The 17,371-nt window shown below is 35.8% G+C and overlaps 1 protein-coding gene across 1 annotated transcript in view; it reads left to right on the forward strand.

Moving 5' to 3' along the window:
• Window positions 1-17,371, forward strand: part of TTC27 (tetratricopeptide repeat domain 27) — a 186,848-nt gene that overhangs the window by 42,269 nt on the left and 127,208 nt on the right. Inside the window, exons 6-9 of the mRNA XM_082852062.1 lie at window positions 873-1,037; window positions 2,970-3,103; window positions 9,630-9,742; window positions 13,958-14,024. Coding sequence (XP_082708188.1) covers window positions 873-1,037; window positions 2,970-3,103; window positions 9,630-9,742; window positions 13,958-14,024 — 479 coding nt within the window. The remainder of the gene's footprint in view (window positions 1-872; window positions 1,038-2,969; window positions 3,104-9,629; window positions 9,743-13,957; window positions 14,025-17,371) is intronic.

The raw sequence follows: 17,371 nt of genomic DNA on the forward strand, positions 1-17,371 counted from the left end.
GTAGCCATCGATCAATGTCACTTCCCTCTCAGCTTGAATTACAGAAAACTGATTCTCAATTTTTGGACATTCTAAGTGTGTTTTCTATTCATTCATTATACTTTCATTCATGTAAACTGTTTTGTGCAATGCTGATCCTGTTCCGGGAACATTTGTGAAGGATAGTTTTTCAGGGATATTGTAGAGGGATGGATGAGGTGACCTGTTGGAAACTCCCTTGGTGTATGCCAACTAGCCCCTTTATTATATATAATTAATTTTGAAAATCATCTTATTTCAGATACCATGTTATTAGGCTATTATTCTCCCATCTTTTCATCTCATGTGTTGAGAGAAATAAAGTAGAATATGACTGCTAAGCCAATACTTATTCATTTTCTATTTGATAATTGTCTTAGCTCTATATGGATATATATCTGTTTCTTCTTTTAAGGGAGAAATTCTACATTCTTTATGTGGAAAACTGTCTGTAAGCTGATCTGTTCATTAGATTTTCATATTGTTTAACTTTGCAGATTCACTTGGTATATTGTATCATCACCTTGTGTTGTCATATTTTTTTATTGTACGTTTAAGACAAGTACTCTAAAATAAGAAAGAGTAGGGTTATGAATCATATCTCCTAGGATTGTGTGGAATAAAGGAGATAATGTATATAATATCCTTAGCTTGAAGCTTGGAATGTGTAAGTGCTCAGAGAATGCTTACTGTAAACTATTATTATATGTGTCTCTCATCTTCCAGATTTGAAATTCTTTAAGAGCAGGAACTATGTAATATATATATTTCATATATTATGGACTCATTGTTTTACTTTATAATATATTTTTATTCTCATCATACTTTTTAATGTTTCATCTTTTGTCTTACAGTGATGAAACTAGAGGATCTGTTTGTAGATGATTCAGGTCGATATTTGGCTGTTCAGTTCCATCTGGAATGTGCATATATATTTTTATATTATTATGAATATAAAAAAGCAAAAGATCAGTTCAATATTGCTAAAGAGATCTGCAGATTACAAATTGATTTGACAGGTAAGATTTTTTTTTTACGTTTTGTGGATAATTTATTTATTTTTATGATAAACTAATATAAAATTGGCAGTTTGGCTGTATTGTATGGTTGTATTTTATTATCTGTGTCCTCTTGTTTGCTTTACAAAAATAGATTTTATTTAAAAATTCATAGTTTTAGAACAAAGTTGAAATCATATACTTTATTCCTGCAGATGCCCATGTCTAGTTAGACATGTCAGTAGTATGTGGCAGCTGGGCAGTACACAAATGAACTTTGTGTATTTGGTTGTGCATGTGGGCTTCCCAAGACCCCTCCTGATTCCCAAATTTAGTTTGCCCTTTCTGTTAAGTACCCACCTGCGGCTTCCATCCTGCCTTTCTTGTATTTCTTAAGAACAGAAATTTTTGACTGTTTTGTTTAGATGTTTCTTCATGGCCTTAGAACACTGTCTGGCATACAGTAGGCACTCAATAAACATTTGTTGGAAGAACAAATAAATTGCAGAATTTTTCCCAAGATCTCTGTGTTTTTTTCTGAGTATCAAATAAGAAACATTATTTTCTCTTAATGTATTGCCCTGTCCCTAGTCTCACAATGTAATTGGCATTCTATATTGAAGACATTCATGAAAATCAGACATCATCAGTGGGTCACACCATTTATACCTGTTGAACCTGGGCTCTGTGAATGTTGAAACAACAATCTGTGAATGTTGAAATGATTGAATCTGCTTGTCCTGCGTAGGCTTGGTCTAGATTATCTCTAAGGCCCATTCTTAGTCCCCAGACTCTGTGCTTATTGAGGTAGTCCTGTCAATAAAATCCTTCAGATACGTTATGAGGTAAATGTGACTTTGTGGCCTAGTCTGGCATCTTACCCACCTTTTATTACATTGTTTGTATGTGGAGAATTATTAAATATCCAACTTATAACTTTGTGACAATGGCCAGGTGTAAGTTGGAGTCTTGTATTTGAGATATATGTAATATAAGTTGTGAGGTTAGTTTCAGAGATTTTGTTTTTAAATATTTCGGTCCTAGGAGACTTCTTTTTTTGGATTATTTAAAAAACTAGTATCATGGTACCCAGTATAGTCAGCTTTAGCTGTTGGTGTATTTACTAGCTAGTTCTTCATATTTTTTTCCAAGTTAAGGCTGAAGAACTTAAAAATACAAATGTGCTCACAAATATAAAATGAGAATCAGATTATTACTTTTTTCTTTTCAGCTCTAGCCTTACTATAAAAAAGTAAGCTGTGTTAGACCATCTCAATTGCTATTTTTAGTATAACGTGTTTAAATGGTTGTTGTATAAAGTAGAGCCAGACTCATCACAGGATAAAATCCAGACTTCTTAGACTGGTCTTTGTAATCAAGGGTCTTTGTAATCTGACTCTTGCTAGAGAATAGATGTCAGAGCTTTTGCTTCTCTTAAAGCTGTTCTGCAGCAAGTTATTTCAGATACAAAATGAAAAAAAATTTGGTCTTACGTGGAGCCAGATAGTGTAATAGAAAGACTGTGGGATTTAGAACCTGAAGACCCTGGCTTTAAGCCCTGGCTCTGATACTGAAAACCCTGTGATCTTGAGCAAATGACTGCACTTCACAACTTCCCTTTTTTCATCTGTTGTATGGAGAGGATAGTATTTCTTCTCTCTATGACACCTAATGAGTTATCTTTTTTGAGAAGGGAGGTAGTTTAGTGAAAAAGTAAGTATGTGGAAACTAGTGGCAGAAATCCTGGGTTTGAGTTTTGACCTTATAACTTACTGGCTTTATAATTTTATAAAAAGTCATTTTAAAGTCATCTTTGAGCCTCAGGTTTCTCTTATTTGAAATGGAGAAAATACCTCATAAGCTCTACAGCACTCTGAAAATACTACTCTTTAAGATTGTACTGTATGTCTGATTGACAAGTTGATACATATAATTTAGTATATATTTTTTCAGGTGCTTTGGGAAAAAGGACACGGTTCCAGGAAAATTACGTGGCCCAACTTATTCTAGATGTAAGAAGGGAAGGAGCTGTGTTTTCAAATTATGAATTCACTCCAGCACCCACTCCTCAGGAATATTTAACCAAGGTAAGTAGGATTGTAAATTATTTAAATTAGCATCCAAGTCTAACAGTTTCCATAGGCGAGTTTTGTAGAAACACTGGATGGGGTGGGAAGAGGCTTCTTTTGACCCTTCTTGAGCTTTTACAAGGTGGCTGGATGTTTTAAAACATTTTTTTAAGCCATTTTTACCTTTAAATAGAGATAAAGTGTTGTTTTTTCCCTAGACTTCAGTAAGTATGAATTAGTAATGCAGTTAGTTATGTATTACTGCCCTTGAAAAAAGTCCAAAAGGCAGACTGAGTAGAGACTAATTTTTCCAGTGGCTACCATATTTTTTGCCTTCTGTTGATATTTTCAAATATTAAGAGCCTTGAAATTTCTTGGGTTTCTTCTAAATATGTAAACAGATGATCAGAGTTCCTTTTTACCAGTTTTCTGGTCTGTCCTTAGTTACTATGTCATTACTGGGCTGGTTGCTGCCTTAGTATGTTTTCTTGACTTGGCTAATACATTCTCTTGTAGCTTAAATTTATAGCTTTTAGTCAGTTTACCTGCTCAATAGGCCTTTCCATCTGCTTCCATGGAGGCCATTAGCATTTACATTTTCTTATCCCAGAGACCCCAAACCAACATTTTTGCTTGTTCTTTGGTTGATGTTACCGTCCTTGAAGCCCATGTCTTGCTACTTTTCATTCCAGAGCCTGCAAACAAATTTACTTGGTGCATTGAACACGAAAATTCTGTTGTGTACTGAAAATAATGCCAAGGGTAGGGACTAGGGAGATGGGAAAGAGTGGCAGCAGTAAGGAGTCCTGAGGAAGGCCTTTGATGCGATCTTACATCCCTCCTGGGCTTGCTCCAGCTTCTCTGTTTGCTTTTGTGGTAACTTCAGGGTGGGGACAGTTACTGATCTAAGAGGAGAAGGAAGGAAGGAAGGAAGGGAAAGATGGAGAAACGCAGGGATGAGACTGCACAGAGGACAGCCTATGTCTCCTGATGTAGGTAGAGCCACAGTTGAACAAGTATTTGTACTGCTGTGTTGATGCTGGTCAGGGAACTGTGTTGATACCTGCTTCCATCCTCCATTTCCTCCTTGTATATCCCAGACCCTTCTCCTTCAGCTATTTGATGTAACCCAAGTCCCTCCCTGAGTCTTAGATTAAGTGTCATAAGCTGGTTTTTAGGCCATAGCACAGCATCAATGAAAAGAGATTTAATTCCGCAATCTAAGCATTTAATTCAGTAATCCATTGTTGTTTGTTTGTTTGTTTATTAGTGTGGAGTTCTCGTATTGAAAATTGTCTCCTATGATTATAAATAGAATGTGATGACTCTTATGAGGAATGTATAAAAATGATGTACAATTTAATACAGAATTTATTCTTTCATACTTGAAATAAAATACATTCTGATAGTTTTATGATCTTCATTAATTAGCACTTAAAGGTGGAAAGTACAAATTATGTGATGTAGGTATGAATTAGATAGAAACAGCTTTTTAGTCATGGATAGAAGATAGACTTGCTTGTTTAATCAGTTATGTATGATATTTTCTTATTCAGATACCATTAGATTATAAAATATACCATCTGTTTAATAACCAAACTCTTCAGGAAAAAAGGAACACTGTTATACCAATTATAGTGATTATAAAATACATCGTGATTAGAAATGTTACAATGTGAAGATGTATATCTTAGAATTGAGGAAATACAGTAATTTTATTGCCAGTGGGGAACATAGTGTTTCCCTTTGGACCTTGCTAGACTTTTAATCTGTTATTAATGGGGAATTACATAGCCTGAAGCTATTGGACTTCAGGCTTTAATAAGCCAACAGTTATGAGCAACCCCAATGTGCAAATCAAAGGTGCAGTCTCTGTTCTTTATTATTCAATCATGGGGGCACGGTGTGAGGAGGGAGAATAAATTAAAATTGTATATTCACAGAAAACACATACATGATCAGCATCATTGAAAAGAAATATACATTAAATGCTGAATATGGTGTGTCCCATGAATTGGAGATAAATTACGTGCTAATTTCTTTTTCTCTTTTTTTTACATTAAGCACAATACAGCAATTTATAAAGATGCTTAAAATGAATACAAAGGGAAATAAAGATCACAGAATTACACATTGTACAGCAGTGTGTCACATATAAGATGGTGTAAATGAATACACCAGGATGGTGTTTAACTAAAGATAAAACGGCACCCATTGATTTGCTGCTTCTACACAACCCAAAGCGTTCATACAGATTGAAAGGGTGTCAATATGAGTAGTTGCAAAGTCAGTTCTTGCATGTGATTTTAGCTTTAAAGGTTTCAGAAAACATCTGCAATATCAATTTTCATTTTTGTCAGCTGTAATGTCAAGGATATTCAGAACAAGAAAAATGCAATAATACAGGACAATCCAGATCTGTGCCTTATGTGACTGGCCTCTGTTGCAGGATTGGACAAGGTTATGTGCAAAAACAAAGTCTGTCCAAAAGTCCACACTCTTGCAGTTTCAGGCTTTAGTTTGATTGTCTAGATATAACGTTTATTACACAGCAAGGGCAGCATTAAAAGAAGAAACAAATTTATGATGGGTGAGCAATAACAGTATCATAAGCATCACTTGACTAGGAGGTCTGAAAGACTAGCTAAATTTTTGATTCAGTAGAACTTTATGAGGTTGGAGTGGGACTAAAGCAGAACAGTATTTTAAATTTGTGGCTTGTAGAACACATAGGCAAGTAGGTAGTGCAGCCAACCAGTTTTAATTTCGAAAAGAGCTGAATAGGAACGCAGAGTATCTTGAATGAAGATTGAAACTATTTTGATCACCTGTTTGTAGCTGAAGAGTAATAAATAATGCCTTGTTGTTAAGGCTGACCTGTCTCAGGTCTTCTGTGGGGGCTGGAGGGGAAGGAGTCCTTGCTGGGAGGTGGAGACTTGGGTCCCTGTCACATCTTTATTGTCTAACCGAGGTGAGAACCTGGGAAAGTTATTGTATTTTAAGCCTCCTCATTTGTTTTTCCCCACATCACACTTTTTAAAAAAAAATATTTATTTATTTATTCGGCTGTGATGGGTCTTAGTTGCGGAACGTGGTGTCTTAGTTGCGGCACGGGGGCTCTTGGTTGCAGTGCGCGGGCTTCTCTCTCGTTGTGGCATGCGGGCTTAGTTGCCCCGTGGCATGTGGGATCTTAGTTCCCCGGACAGAGATTGAACCCTGCATTGGACGGCGGATTCTTAACCACTGGACCACCAGGGAAGTCCCCACATCACACTTTCTTTAAGGGATCAGATTAGATCTATAAAGGTGCTCCACAAACATTGGATATTAAAAGCAGGTTGATACAACCCTATCTGGATGTGAAAAGGTGAGAGATTTGGATACTCTGGAGCTGCACTGTCCAATATGGTAGCCACATATGGTTATTAATCACTTGAAAATTGATTGGTCCAAACTTTGATGTGCTGAAGTGTAAGTGTAAAAGATGTACTAGATTTCATAAGCTGTGTATGAAAGAGTGTATAGTATCTAATTAATTATTTTCTGTTGATACATGTTACAAGGATAATATTTTTGATGTATTAGGTTAAATCACTTATTATTATTTTTTTTTTACTTTTTAAAGTGTAGCTGTTAGAAAATTTAGAATTACATAAGTAGCTTCCTAAAAAAAAATATGAAAGGCTTGTATTGAAAATGGTTGGCCACCAGGGTGCGCTGTGCACCTGCCAGCTCTGCCTTTTGAGGTTGTGCGGGTCAGGGAGGAGGAGACACTTTTTCAGTGGAGCCTGAGTAGCCACCTAAAGTTGTGTGTTTCTCCTGTCAGCAGTTGTTGGAGGTTGTTGTACTCTTTTCTCGAAACCTTATAGATAGTGCTAGGCCTACAGTTTAAAGTCTTCCTAGTTTTAGCTACTACTTCTATTGAATTAGAAAAAAATTTAAATCAGGTTTATTGAGGAATAATTTACATAAAATAAAATGCACTTATTTTAAGTGTCCAATTTGATGAGTTTTGACAAATAGGTAGACCCATGTAATCACCACTGTAATCAAAATACAGAACCATTTCCATTAGGCCAAGAAGTCCATCCATACTCCTTTGCAGTCAATCACTTTCCCTCCCACTGGTCTGCTTTCTGTCACAGATTAGAGCTGTTTTTTCCTAGAATCTCAAACAAATGGAATCATATAGTATGACTCTTCTGTGTCTGGTTTCTTTCACTTAGCATAATGTTTTGAGATTCATCTATATTTTGATACCAATAGTTAGCTCCTGTTTATTGCTGAGTTATTTCATTGTATGGGTAAGCCACAGTGTGTTTATCCATTCACCTCTTGGTAGACAATCGAGCAATTTTTAGTTTTTGGCTGTTATGAATAAAGCTGCTTGGAACATTCATGTGTAAGTCTTTGTGTGAACGTATGTTTTTAATTCTCAGGGGTAAATGCCGAGGAATGGAAGGGCTAGGTTGTGTGGTAAGTGTATTTTCAACTTGAGAAACTGCCGAAGTGTTTTCCAAAGTGGTTGTACTATTTCACATTCCCACCATCAGTGTATGAGAGCACCAGCTGCTCTGCATCCTTGCCAGTGCTTGGTAAAATTTTTTTGCTATTCTGGTGAGTTGTGTGTAGTGGTTTCTCATCGTGATTTTACTATTTTTTGATGATTAATTTTTTAAAAAATCCTTTTTATTGAGATATAACTTATACACAGAAAATTTTTAATTGTACAGTTTGCTGAGATTTGAAAAATATATACACACAACCATTACAGTCAAGATACATTTCATTACCCTAGAAAGTTCCATCCTGCCCCTTTGCAGTTAATTCCCCATCCTCTCTGGCCCTAAAGAGTCATTGATCTGCTTTCTGTGGCTACAGGTAGTTTGCCTTTTCTAGAATTTCATGTGACTGGAATCCTACAGTATGTACTCTTTTGTATCTGGCCTCTTTTGCTCAGCAGTTGAGATATATCTATGTAGTTGCATGTGTCAGTACTTCCTTTTTGTTTCTGATTAGAATTTTATTAAATGCATATAGCATAATTTTTCTTTTTAATCTGTTTACCTGTTGACAGACATTTGGGTTGTTTCCAGTTTAGGGTTATTACAGATAAAACTGTTATGAACACTTTTTTATTTATATACATATATATATATATATATACACACACACACACACACACACACACACACACATGTTTTTGGGTGGACATATGTTTTTGTTTCTCATAGATAACTACATAGGAGTGGAACTGATAGCTCATATGGTAAATATGTTTATTATAAGAAACTAGCAAACTGTTTTCTATGGTTGTACCATTTTACATTTCTACCAGCAATGTATGAAAGTTCTGATTGTTCCAGATCCTTGTCAACAATTAGTATTGTCAGTCTTTTAAATTTTATCTATTCTAATGTGTGTGTACTAGTAGTTCATTCTGATTTTAATTGGTATTTCCCTTTTGACTACTGTTGTTGAGGATCTTTTTATGTGCTTACTGCCCATTCTTTTGTGAAGTGTCTGTACAAATCTTTTGTCCATTTTTATGTTGGGTTGTTTATCTTCTTCTTAAGTTGTAATTCCATATTCTGAATACAAGCCTTTTTTCAGATATTTGTTTTGTGAATATGTTCTGAGTCTGTAACTTGGCTTTTCATTTTCTTAACAATGTTTTCGAAGAGCAGAAGTTTTAATTTGCTGAAGTCCAATTTATTAAGTTTTTCTTTGATGGTTCGAGTATTTTGTGTCCTAATTAAGGACTGTCTGCCTACCCCAAAGTGGCAAAGCTTTTCTCCTATGATTTTTTTTCCTAGAAGTTTTTTAGTGTTAGCTTCTACAGTAAGGTCTCTGATTAATTTTGATTTAATTTTTGTGTATGGTGTGAGATCAGGGCGGAGGGTCATTTTTTCCCAAATGGATGTACAGTTGTTCTAACATCATTTATTGAAAAACCTTTCCTTTGTTTGACTCACCTAGACACCTTTGAAAATCAATTGACCATACAACATGGGTCTAAAATTTTGGACTTTATTCTATTCCTTTCATCTATATGTCTGTCTTCATGCTAGTACAACACTGTCTTGGCTTTGTAGTAATTCTGAAATCAAGTACTCTACCAAGTTCTCTAAGTCTTCAGGTTTTATTCCTTTCTCAAATTGTTTTGCCTATTCTAAATCCTATTGAGAAACAGAGTTGGCAGTTGATGTTTTAGATTATAATTTAGAATCAGAGTAGAAAGATCTGGTTTTGAATCCTGATGTGTTAGAGGGGCTTTTGCCTACTAGGCTGAATCAACAATAGCAGTCATTCCCTGTTATTGATGTTGTCAGTGCATCTGAGGCGTAGATGCGTGTCCTCCATTTCTGCACAGTAAATTGTCTCCAAATATGTGTTTCACAAGAAGCAGCCTATTGACCATATATAGACATTGTAAAATCTTGAACAAAAAGATGTTACCCCCCCAGCAATCTGTTGTGTATAGTCTGTTGAATGAATCAGAATTAATTTTTTGTTCTAAGTAGTTTCTTTTGTATTCCACCAGAATATTGAGCTCAATGATGATACTGTTCTAAATGAGATAAAGTTAGCAGATTGTGAACAGTCTCAGATGCCTGACCTGTGTGCTGAAGAGCTTGCTGTTATCCTTGGAATCTGGTGAGTTAATGACTTACTTGGCTACCTTAAACTTCTGGCATATTGGTTCTCTTGTGTTGGGGAAATCTTTGTTCGAGTAGGCCCCCAGAGTTGTGGATGAATAGAGAATCTTGTCATGGCTTATGAAGATGAAGAATACTTGGGCAACCAATTAGAGTTAGAAATGAGGAATCTCAGGAATCTCCTGTAAGTTGGTATACTTATCCTTCTCTTTTCTTCAGAAACAAAATTTCTTTGGTTAACCTTGGCTAGGAATAGACTCTTAATGAAGTATTTAGGATAGGTGACTGTTTTGACCTTTGAGGATATTTACGTTCAGAGTGTGGAATTATTTTTTTTTATTTTATTTTTTAAAGACTTTTTGATGTGGACCATTTTTAAAATCTTTTTCAAATTTGTTACAATATTACTTCTGTTTTATGTTTTGTCTTTTTGGCCCCGAGGCATGTGGGATCTTCACTTCCCGACCAGAGATCAAACCCGCACCCCCTGCATTGGAAGGTGAAGTCTTAACCACTAGACCTCTAGGGAAGTCCCTAGAATTTGTTTTTAATACAAGAGAACCTTATGTGTGGTAGAAATAGTTTTTCATTTTATTTTATTTTTCTATTTTGAAATAATTTCAAATTTGGAAAAAAGTGGCAAGGGCAAGGCATTGGAAATAACTTTTTTGAGAATAATTTTCCAACATGATATTCTATCACCCCTGAATACTTTAGTGTGTGTTTTCAACAAACAAGGGAGCTTTTGTGCATAGCCATAATACAGCTATCAAAATCAGGAAATTTAACATTCATACTTTACTGTCACTTCCTACTCAGACGCCATTCAAGTTTTGCCAGTTGTCCCAATAATCTCCTTTATAGTACAGGATCCAGTCTAGAACATATGTGTTACATTTAGTTGTCATGTCCCTTTAGTTTCTATCAATCTGGAATAGTTCTTCATTTTTGCTTGACTTTCATGATCTTGACACCTAAAATTTATAAGCCAGTTATTCTGTAGGCTTACTCTCAGTTTGAATTTGTCTGATTTAAAAAAAAAAAGGATTAGTTTCACATTTTGTATCATTATCAGGGGTATCAGAAAATGGAGGTTTGTGGTTCTTATTGCATCCCAGCAGGTAGAAAACAATTTTGATTTGTTCTTCTACTGGCCATGTTAAGTTTGATCACGTGATTAAAGTGGGGTCTGCCAGGCTTCTCCAATGTAAAGTTATTCTTTTTTAACTTTTGTTATTAACATGGTCTTTTAGAGTATATAAATATCCCATTTCTCATCTGGAGATTTAGTAATGTTCAAAATAGGCTATTTCACAAAGTTATAATATTGAGACTGGTTAAATTAGTAATAGGCAATTTAATAAAGGGAGCATTTATAAAAAAATTTGTGTTTTAGCTCAGTAGAACTTATCTTTCTGTGTTCACCTCATAGCATTTTATCTCCTTTACACTAACAGTAGGTTTTCATTTATACAAAAGTTAAATTCAGTTCTACAGTCCCCTTTTGTTTGATTAAAAAGAATCACACATGCAGAGTTCTGTTTCTAATCCAAATCAGTTGTCTTATCACATTATTTTATTCCAGTGACAGAATTTATGCTTACTGCCAAAGAATTATTTGTTCAATTCATAATGATACTTAGTGTATAAATAATATAAACAGTAATCATTTACAAGCAGTGTTATGTGCTAGGAATTATACCATGTACTTTCACACTATCCCTCATTAATGTTCTAACAGTCCTAGAGGTTGTTGTTTTTCTCCATTTTTCAGATGGGAAATCAGGGTTTAAATGGCAAAATGACTCAATCAGAATTACAGTACAGCATTTAGGGCTTGAATCCAGGTTTTACGGACCCAAATTCTGAGTTTTCCTTTATGCTATTTCTTAAAAGATTATTTTGGCAAACTCAACAGGAAACTAAATCAAACCCAATATATATATTCCCAGGCTTCTCTCAGTTGTGCTTTAGCTTTACTGAGTTTGACTTCACAGTTGAGAGAGGACTGAAAAACCAAGAAAATGCTTGTCTGCAAATACTTTTTTTCCCCCAAATATGATCTTGGTAGAATCTCAATATATAGAACAATTAAAAGTGCCGAATGGATTTCATGGGCAATTTAAATCTTCATTGTTTGGTAGAAACTACTTGATTATATTCTGAATCTTGGGGCATCTGATGCACTTTATAAACCCCTGGGTTGGAACATCTGTGAATTGATGATTTGCATGTGGGGGTCGTGATTTTATTATACTGTCTGATCTCTGCGTGACCTCCGTGGCCACTAACCCCTGTGAAGAGGTGATTTGGACATTGTGGTGGGCTGGGTTCTTTGGAAAGGAGACATAGGGGGAATTCATATAGATGGTGGATTGACCAAACTGTGGGGCCAGCTTCATGCTCCTTTTCTTCAACTCCTTTGCTTCACTGGCCTCCTGCTTGAATTTGATTTTACCTGGAGGCCACGTGTCTCATACATCAATGTACCTGATTGCTTTTATGTAAAGTAACTGGGGGAGAAATTCCTTAAAATACAGCAATCCTTCAGTAATTCAGACAACTGGAGTGAGAAGGGTAATTGCTTTTGAATTAGTAGTCTGATTTTCAGATATGCAGAGTAATATATTCTAAGCCTTAGTAAGTTACAGTGAAGAGTGGTGGCCTGATTCAGTTACTGTATCATAATTACTTGTAATGAGCCTGTAGCATTTCAACTTTATCTATATACTTTATGCAGTGAAGTTAAGATTGGAATTTTGTATGTAAGGGATGAATTTTCATCCATTTTGGTTGAGGTTCTTATTTTAGAATGACTTTTGTTTTTGTTCACTTATCAGAGTCATAGTATTAGAACCGAAAGGAGCTTAGGGGTTATTTGGATCATCTTGCCAACTGATAACATAATTCCTTTGTGCAAACTAGAAATGTCTAAGTATGTATGTGTGTATTGTGTGTGTGTATGTTTTCAAATGAGGTAAATTTGAGACATAACATTGTATTAATTTCAGGTGTACAACATAAAATGATTTTATAATTCCTTCCTTCCATTCATTTATTTTTTTTTACCAACAATATGTTCATTTAACAATTATTATGTAAACATTTTATGCTCATTATAAAATCCTCCAACAGTATGGAAAATTATGAGGAAGTGGTACTATTTTGTGAGGTGGTATTTTCTTTTCATTCTTAATACAAGTAATATTTGCATACAAAATAACTTATGTAATATATAAATATAAGTTATATAATATAATAAACTGAACCCACCGCCCAATTTAAAAACTAGAAGATTGCAAATACCACCTGCTCAGTCTGTGTGCTTCTTTCCCATCTCATCTTCCTGCCTCTCTTTAAAAGGTAATCACTGTCCTGAATTTTGTCTTTTTCTTGCTTTTTCAAAAAATATATTTATTCACATCTTTTATACCTCTAAGTCAGTTGCTTCATTTTGTTTGTTTTCGTGCTTTATAAAAGCGCTATCTTACTATATGTAGTTTTCTGTGCTTTGCTTTTTTCTCTCACTAGTGTCTTTCTGTGCCTCATCCATGTTGTTATACAAAGCTGAAATTTACTTTGCCGTATAACATTCCATTGGGTGAATATTTTACAATTTATTGGTTTCTTTTTTGGACATCTGGATTGTTAACAGATTTTTCCTATTACACACAATATTACTATGGATATTCGTGTGTATGATTCCTGGTACACCTGTTGAAGAATTTCTCTCAGCTCTATACCTAGGCTGGAATTACTGAGATTAGGATATATGAATGTTCACTTTACAAGATAATGCTAAATTGTTTTCCAAGATTATCCAATCAAATCATCTGCCTCTTTGACAACTTCTTAATTTTTGCCTGTCTCATGGTGATACTAAATTTTTTTTTGTATGAGTTTGATAAATAGGAGTTGTTGCTATATTCTTTTCATTTTCTTTGTGGAGTGACACAGATTGGATTTCATTTTTTTCTTATAAAATAAATTGTGTTGATATTTTGTACACCAACCACATTTCATTTCTCAGCATTTTATTACTTTTTGTACTTAACCTTGGCACACTCATCTCTACATTTCTATATAATGCAGTAATATTAAAATATGTGCTTTCAAATATGTAAATATAGTTTACTTGCCTTTTAAAAATTATATTTCATTCATTATGACATGCATTCTGGAATTAATTTGCTTTTTTTTTTTCAATGTAAAGCACAAATCTCCAGAAGAATAACCCAGTGCATAAGTTAACTGAAGAGGAGCTGCTGGCATTTACATCCGTGAGTAATGTCTTTTTCCTTTACATTTCTTTTTTTTTTTCTTTTTTTCCTTGTAAATTATTTTGCCTCTGGTATATTCTTGCCTCAGATTGCTCATGATGAAACACTGCCACCTAAGGAAATTGAAGGGAAAAAAGCTCATCATTTTAGTTTCCAAGCTGCATATATCTTGCTGCTGATTTAGACGTAAGCATTCTTCTTTGCACTTGCTTAGATTTCGGGGCGGTGACCAAATATTTCTTGCTGTTTGTTTGATCCCAGGGCCTAGTCCAGTATCTCACACATAATAGGTGCTCAATAAATACTTGTTGAATGAATAAATGAAGTGACAGAGCAAGAGTTTGAACCTTTACTCCAAAGCCAGTATAGTGTGCAACTCTTTCGTCTCAGATTGAAGGTGATGCGACACGGATGTGATGAGAAAGAGGACTTCAGAGAGCGAGGATGAGAACCAGCAGAGGGAATGGGTTTTGGAGGCTGAGGCAGGAGGCAGTGTCAAGAGCCAGGGGTACTTGTCAGCGTTCAGCAGTGGAGAGCAGTCTGGAGGAAAGGCTGAGGCTTTGATGTTTTGCGTTGCTTATCTCTATGACAGTTTCAGTGGAATAGCTGGGTAGTCACCTCACTACAGAGAATTGAGGGAATGGGGTGTAAGAAAATAAAATTGATAGATGAAGACCACAGTTAGAGAAGAATGGCAGTGAAAAGGAAAGATAGAGTAATTGATGTTTGAGGATTCATGATCAAAGAAGGCTTTTCTAGAAGAGGAAGGTCAGAGAGCAAGAGGTCAGTCAGTATCTTTTTAGCTTTATGGATAAGAAGAAGATACACACGTCTTTAATGAACACAAGTTGCTTAAGATACATCATTTTTTCAAAGACATTTTTATTATCATAGTTAGGGATCAAGTTAGAATTCTGGTGTTTTCTTCCTTTGTTATTTTTCAGATAAGGCAAAAATAAAGCACTTTTATCTGGTAGAAAGGAAAGCTAGCTTACTTTGTACTGTAAAATAAATTTTGCAAGTTACTATTTTCTACATACAGTTTTGGAACTGGTTGGATGTTAATCTTCTGAGTCCTCTGGGTGCCTGTTTTATTTTCTCACTTAAGTATTCTTAGAAATCTGCTGTTTTTCATTATAGCATATGAGTGTTTAGGTAACTATGTAGAATGTCCCTAATTAGTCATTACGTATGCTATAGGGAATTTGACAAGTAAAGTGTTAAACATTTTTTAAAAGATATATTTTAAAAATTGTTACGTACCTCCCATTTATTCATTCAGCTAATATCAGTTGAATACTTAATATCTGCCAGGCATTGTGCTGGTTATTGGAGATACAGCAGTAAACAGTCTTTTCCCTCTTGGAGTTTACATCAGTTTACACTCTTGTGAGGGAAATAACACAGTAGACAAAAAAATAAATAGATATTTAATAGAAGTGCTCAGTGTAAATATAAAACAGTATAAGGGAATAAGAATGGGTTGGGGATGGCTGTTTTATTTTATTTATTTATTTGTGGTACGTGGACCTCTCACTGCTGTGGCCTCTCCCGTTGCGGAGCACAGTCTCCGGACGCGCAGAGCCTGTGGGATCTTCCCGGACCGGGGCATGAACCCGTGTCCCCTTCATCGGCAGGTGGACTCTCAACCACTGCGCCACCAGGGAAGCCCGGGGATGGCTGTTTTAGACAAGAAGGTGGGGGAAGATCTCAATGGGAAGGTGATGTTGAACATGGATCTTCCTGATGTGAGGCACAGGAAAGGACATGGAGGGTCTGGAATGATGGGGAGCTTGAGTCAGTGTAGGGAAGTACAGAGCTGGATGGGGACAGTCACCTAGCATCTAGATGATAAATGATGACCAGGATGCTTGTGTTTCTTCTGATGACTGAGCTAAACAGGATGCAGCATATGATAGGAAGTGTTCCTTCTGTCCTCTCATGGGGACAGTGGTCAGCAGTAACACCTTCTTGGGATTGGCTTCATAAACAGATTATTGTGGAATGTAGATTATCCACAGTTATCCTGAAATGACATTAAAACACTATTTACATTCAAGCAGTTAACTTTTTTTTTAGTGTTTTTTTGTGGGTGGGGTGTATTCTTTTCTTTAACCTTTTCTTATTTCTTTTCTGATTCTTTTCTCTTTCTCTCTCTCTTTCTTTCTTCTTTTCCTGTTCTTGTTCCTCTACACAGTGAGGTACTTCTGAAGTAATTAACTCTGGTAACCTGTGATGGTAGGTGACTCAGCCCTCCTAACTTGCAATGAAGGTCATAAACTCAGGTTTCATACTTTCCCCCCAGGGCTTTATAATACATAAGTTTTCTGCTCTCCTCCTCCAGCTCTCTTCCAAGTCAGCACTGACCTGAGGACTGATCTCTTTTTCGAGGAAAGCTGTTCAGTGACAGTGCTTTATAGTGCCAGGCCTAACTCTTCTAAAGAGATGAGTTTGTTAATGCCAAGTAAATGTTTAATTGGTAAGAAGTAAGGCAAGGAACTTATAGTGAGGAGGGCTTTGAGGAGCCCCAAGCATTCCATTTCTTATCCCAAAGGAAGCATACGGAATACACCAGAAAAACCCAAATCAGCTCTTCCTTTTGTCATTCAGTCCTTCTTATCCCTTCTTTGTGCATGATTCTGAAGTGGGTAATAAGGTGAATTAGAAGTGGCCCCTGGTTTCAATGAAGAATTTCACTAAAATTTATATCCTATATAACTGTATGTCCTGGACATAAATATCCTTTATTTATATCCTATATAACTCCAGAGGAGTGTTTGAGACAAGAGGGACCACTTTTAAGTGCTACCCTGCTTCTGAACTCTCTTTTAACAAGGATCATATTTGGGCTTACAGTATTGTAATTATTTATGTGTATGTCTTATCTTCCCCATAAGGCTATAAACTTCCAGTTTTAGGCACTGGTCTCTGTTCTTCTCTGGGTCTTCTACAAGGCCTACTGCAGTGCTTCAATGCTTTACTCACAGTTGTTGCTCAAGAGAAGTATGCAAAATGCAGGAATGAATGAAGTACACTAGAACCAGAAACAGGATTTATTTCTGTCCTGCGGCAAGGTGCTGCATTGCTCCACTTAGTTCCATCATATAGGTAGTACCACCACCCAGCGTACTACCTAGTGTATCCTTAGGATAACCACTTATTTCATCTTCCTCTTCAGTGAAATGAGGGAAGGAGTGATGTGTCCCTCCCTAGGCACTGAAAACTTGTTTTGAGGATCAAATTACAGAATGTATGTGAAAATACTTCAGAGTGGGTAGATAGAGCCTGGTGCCCCCGTAGCATTCAGGAATGAGTCAGCTTATCTGGTTGCTGGTTTGTAGGAGCGC

This window comes from Leucopleurus acutus (genome assembly GCF_964270905.1).
Source record: "Leucopleurus acutus genome assembly, chromosome: 12".
NCBI classification, from domain to species: domain Eukaryota; kingdom Metazoa; phylum Chordata; class Mammalia; order Artiodactyla; family Delphinidae; genus Leucopleurus; species Leucopleurus acutus.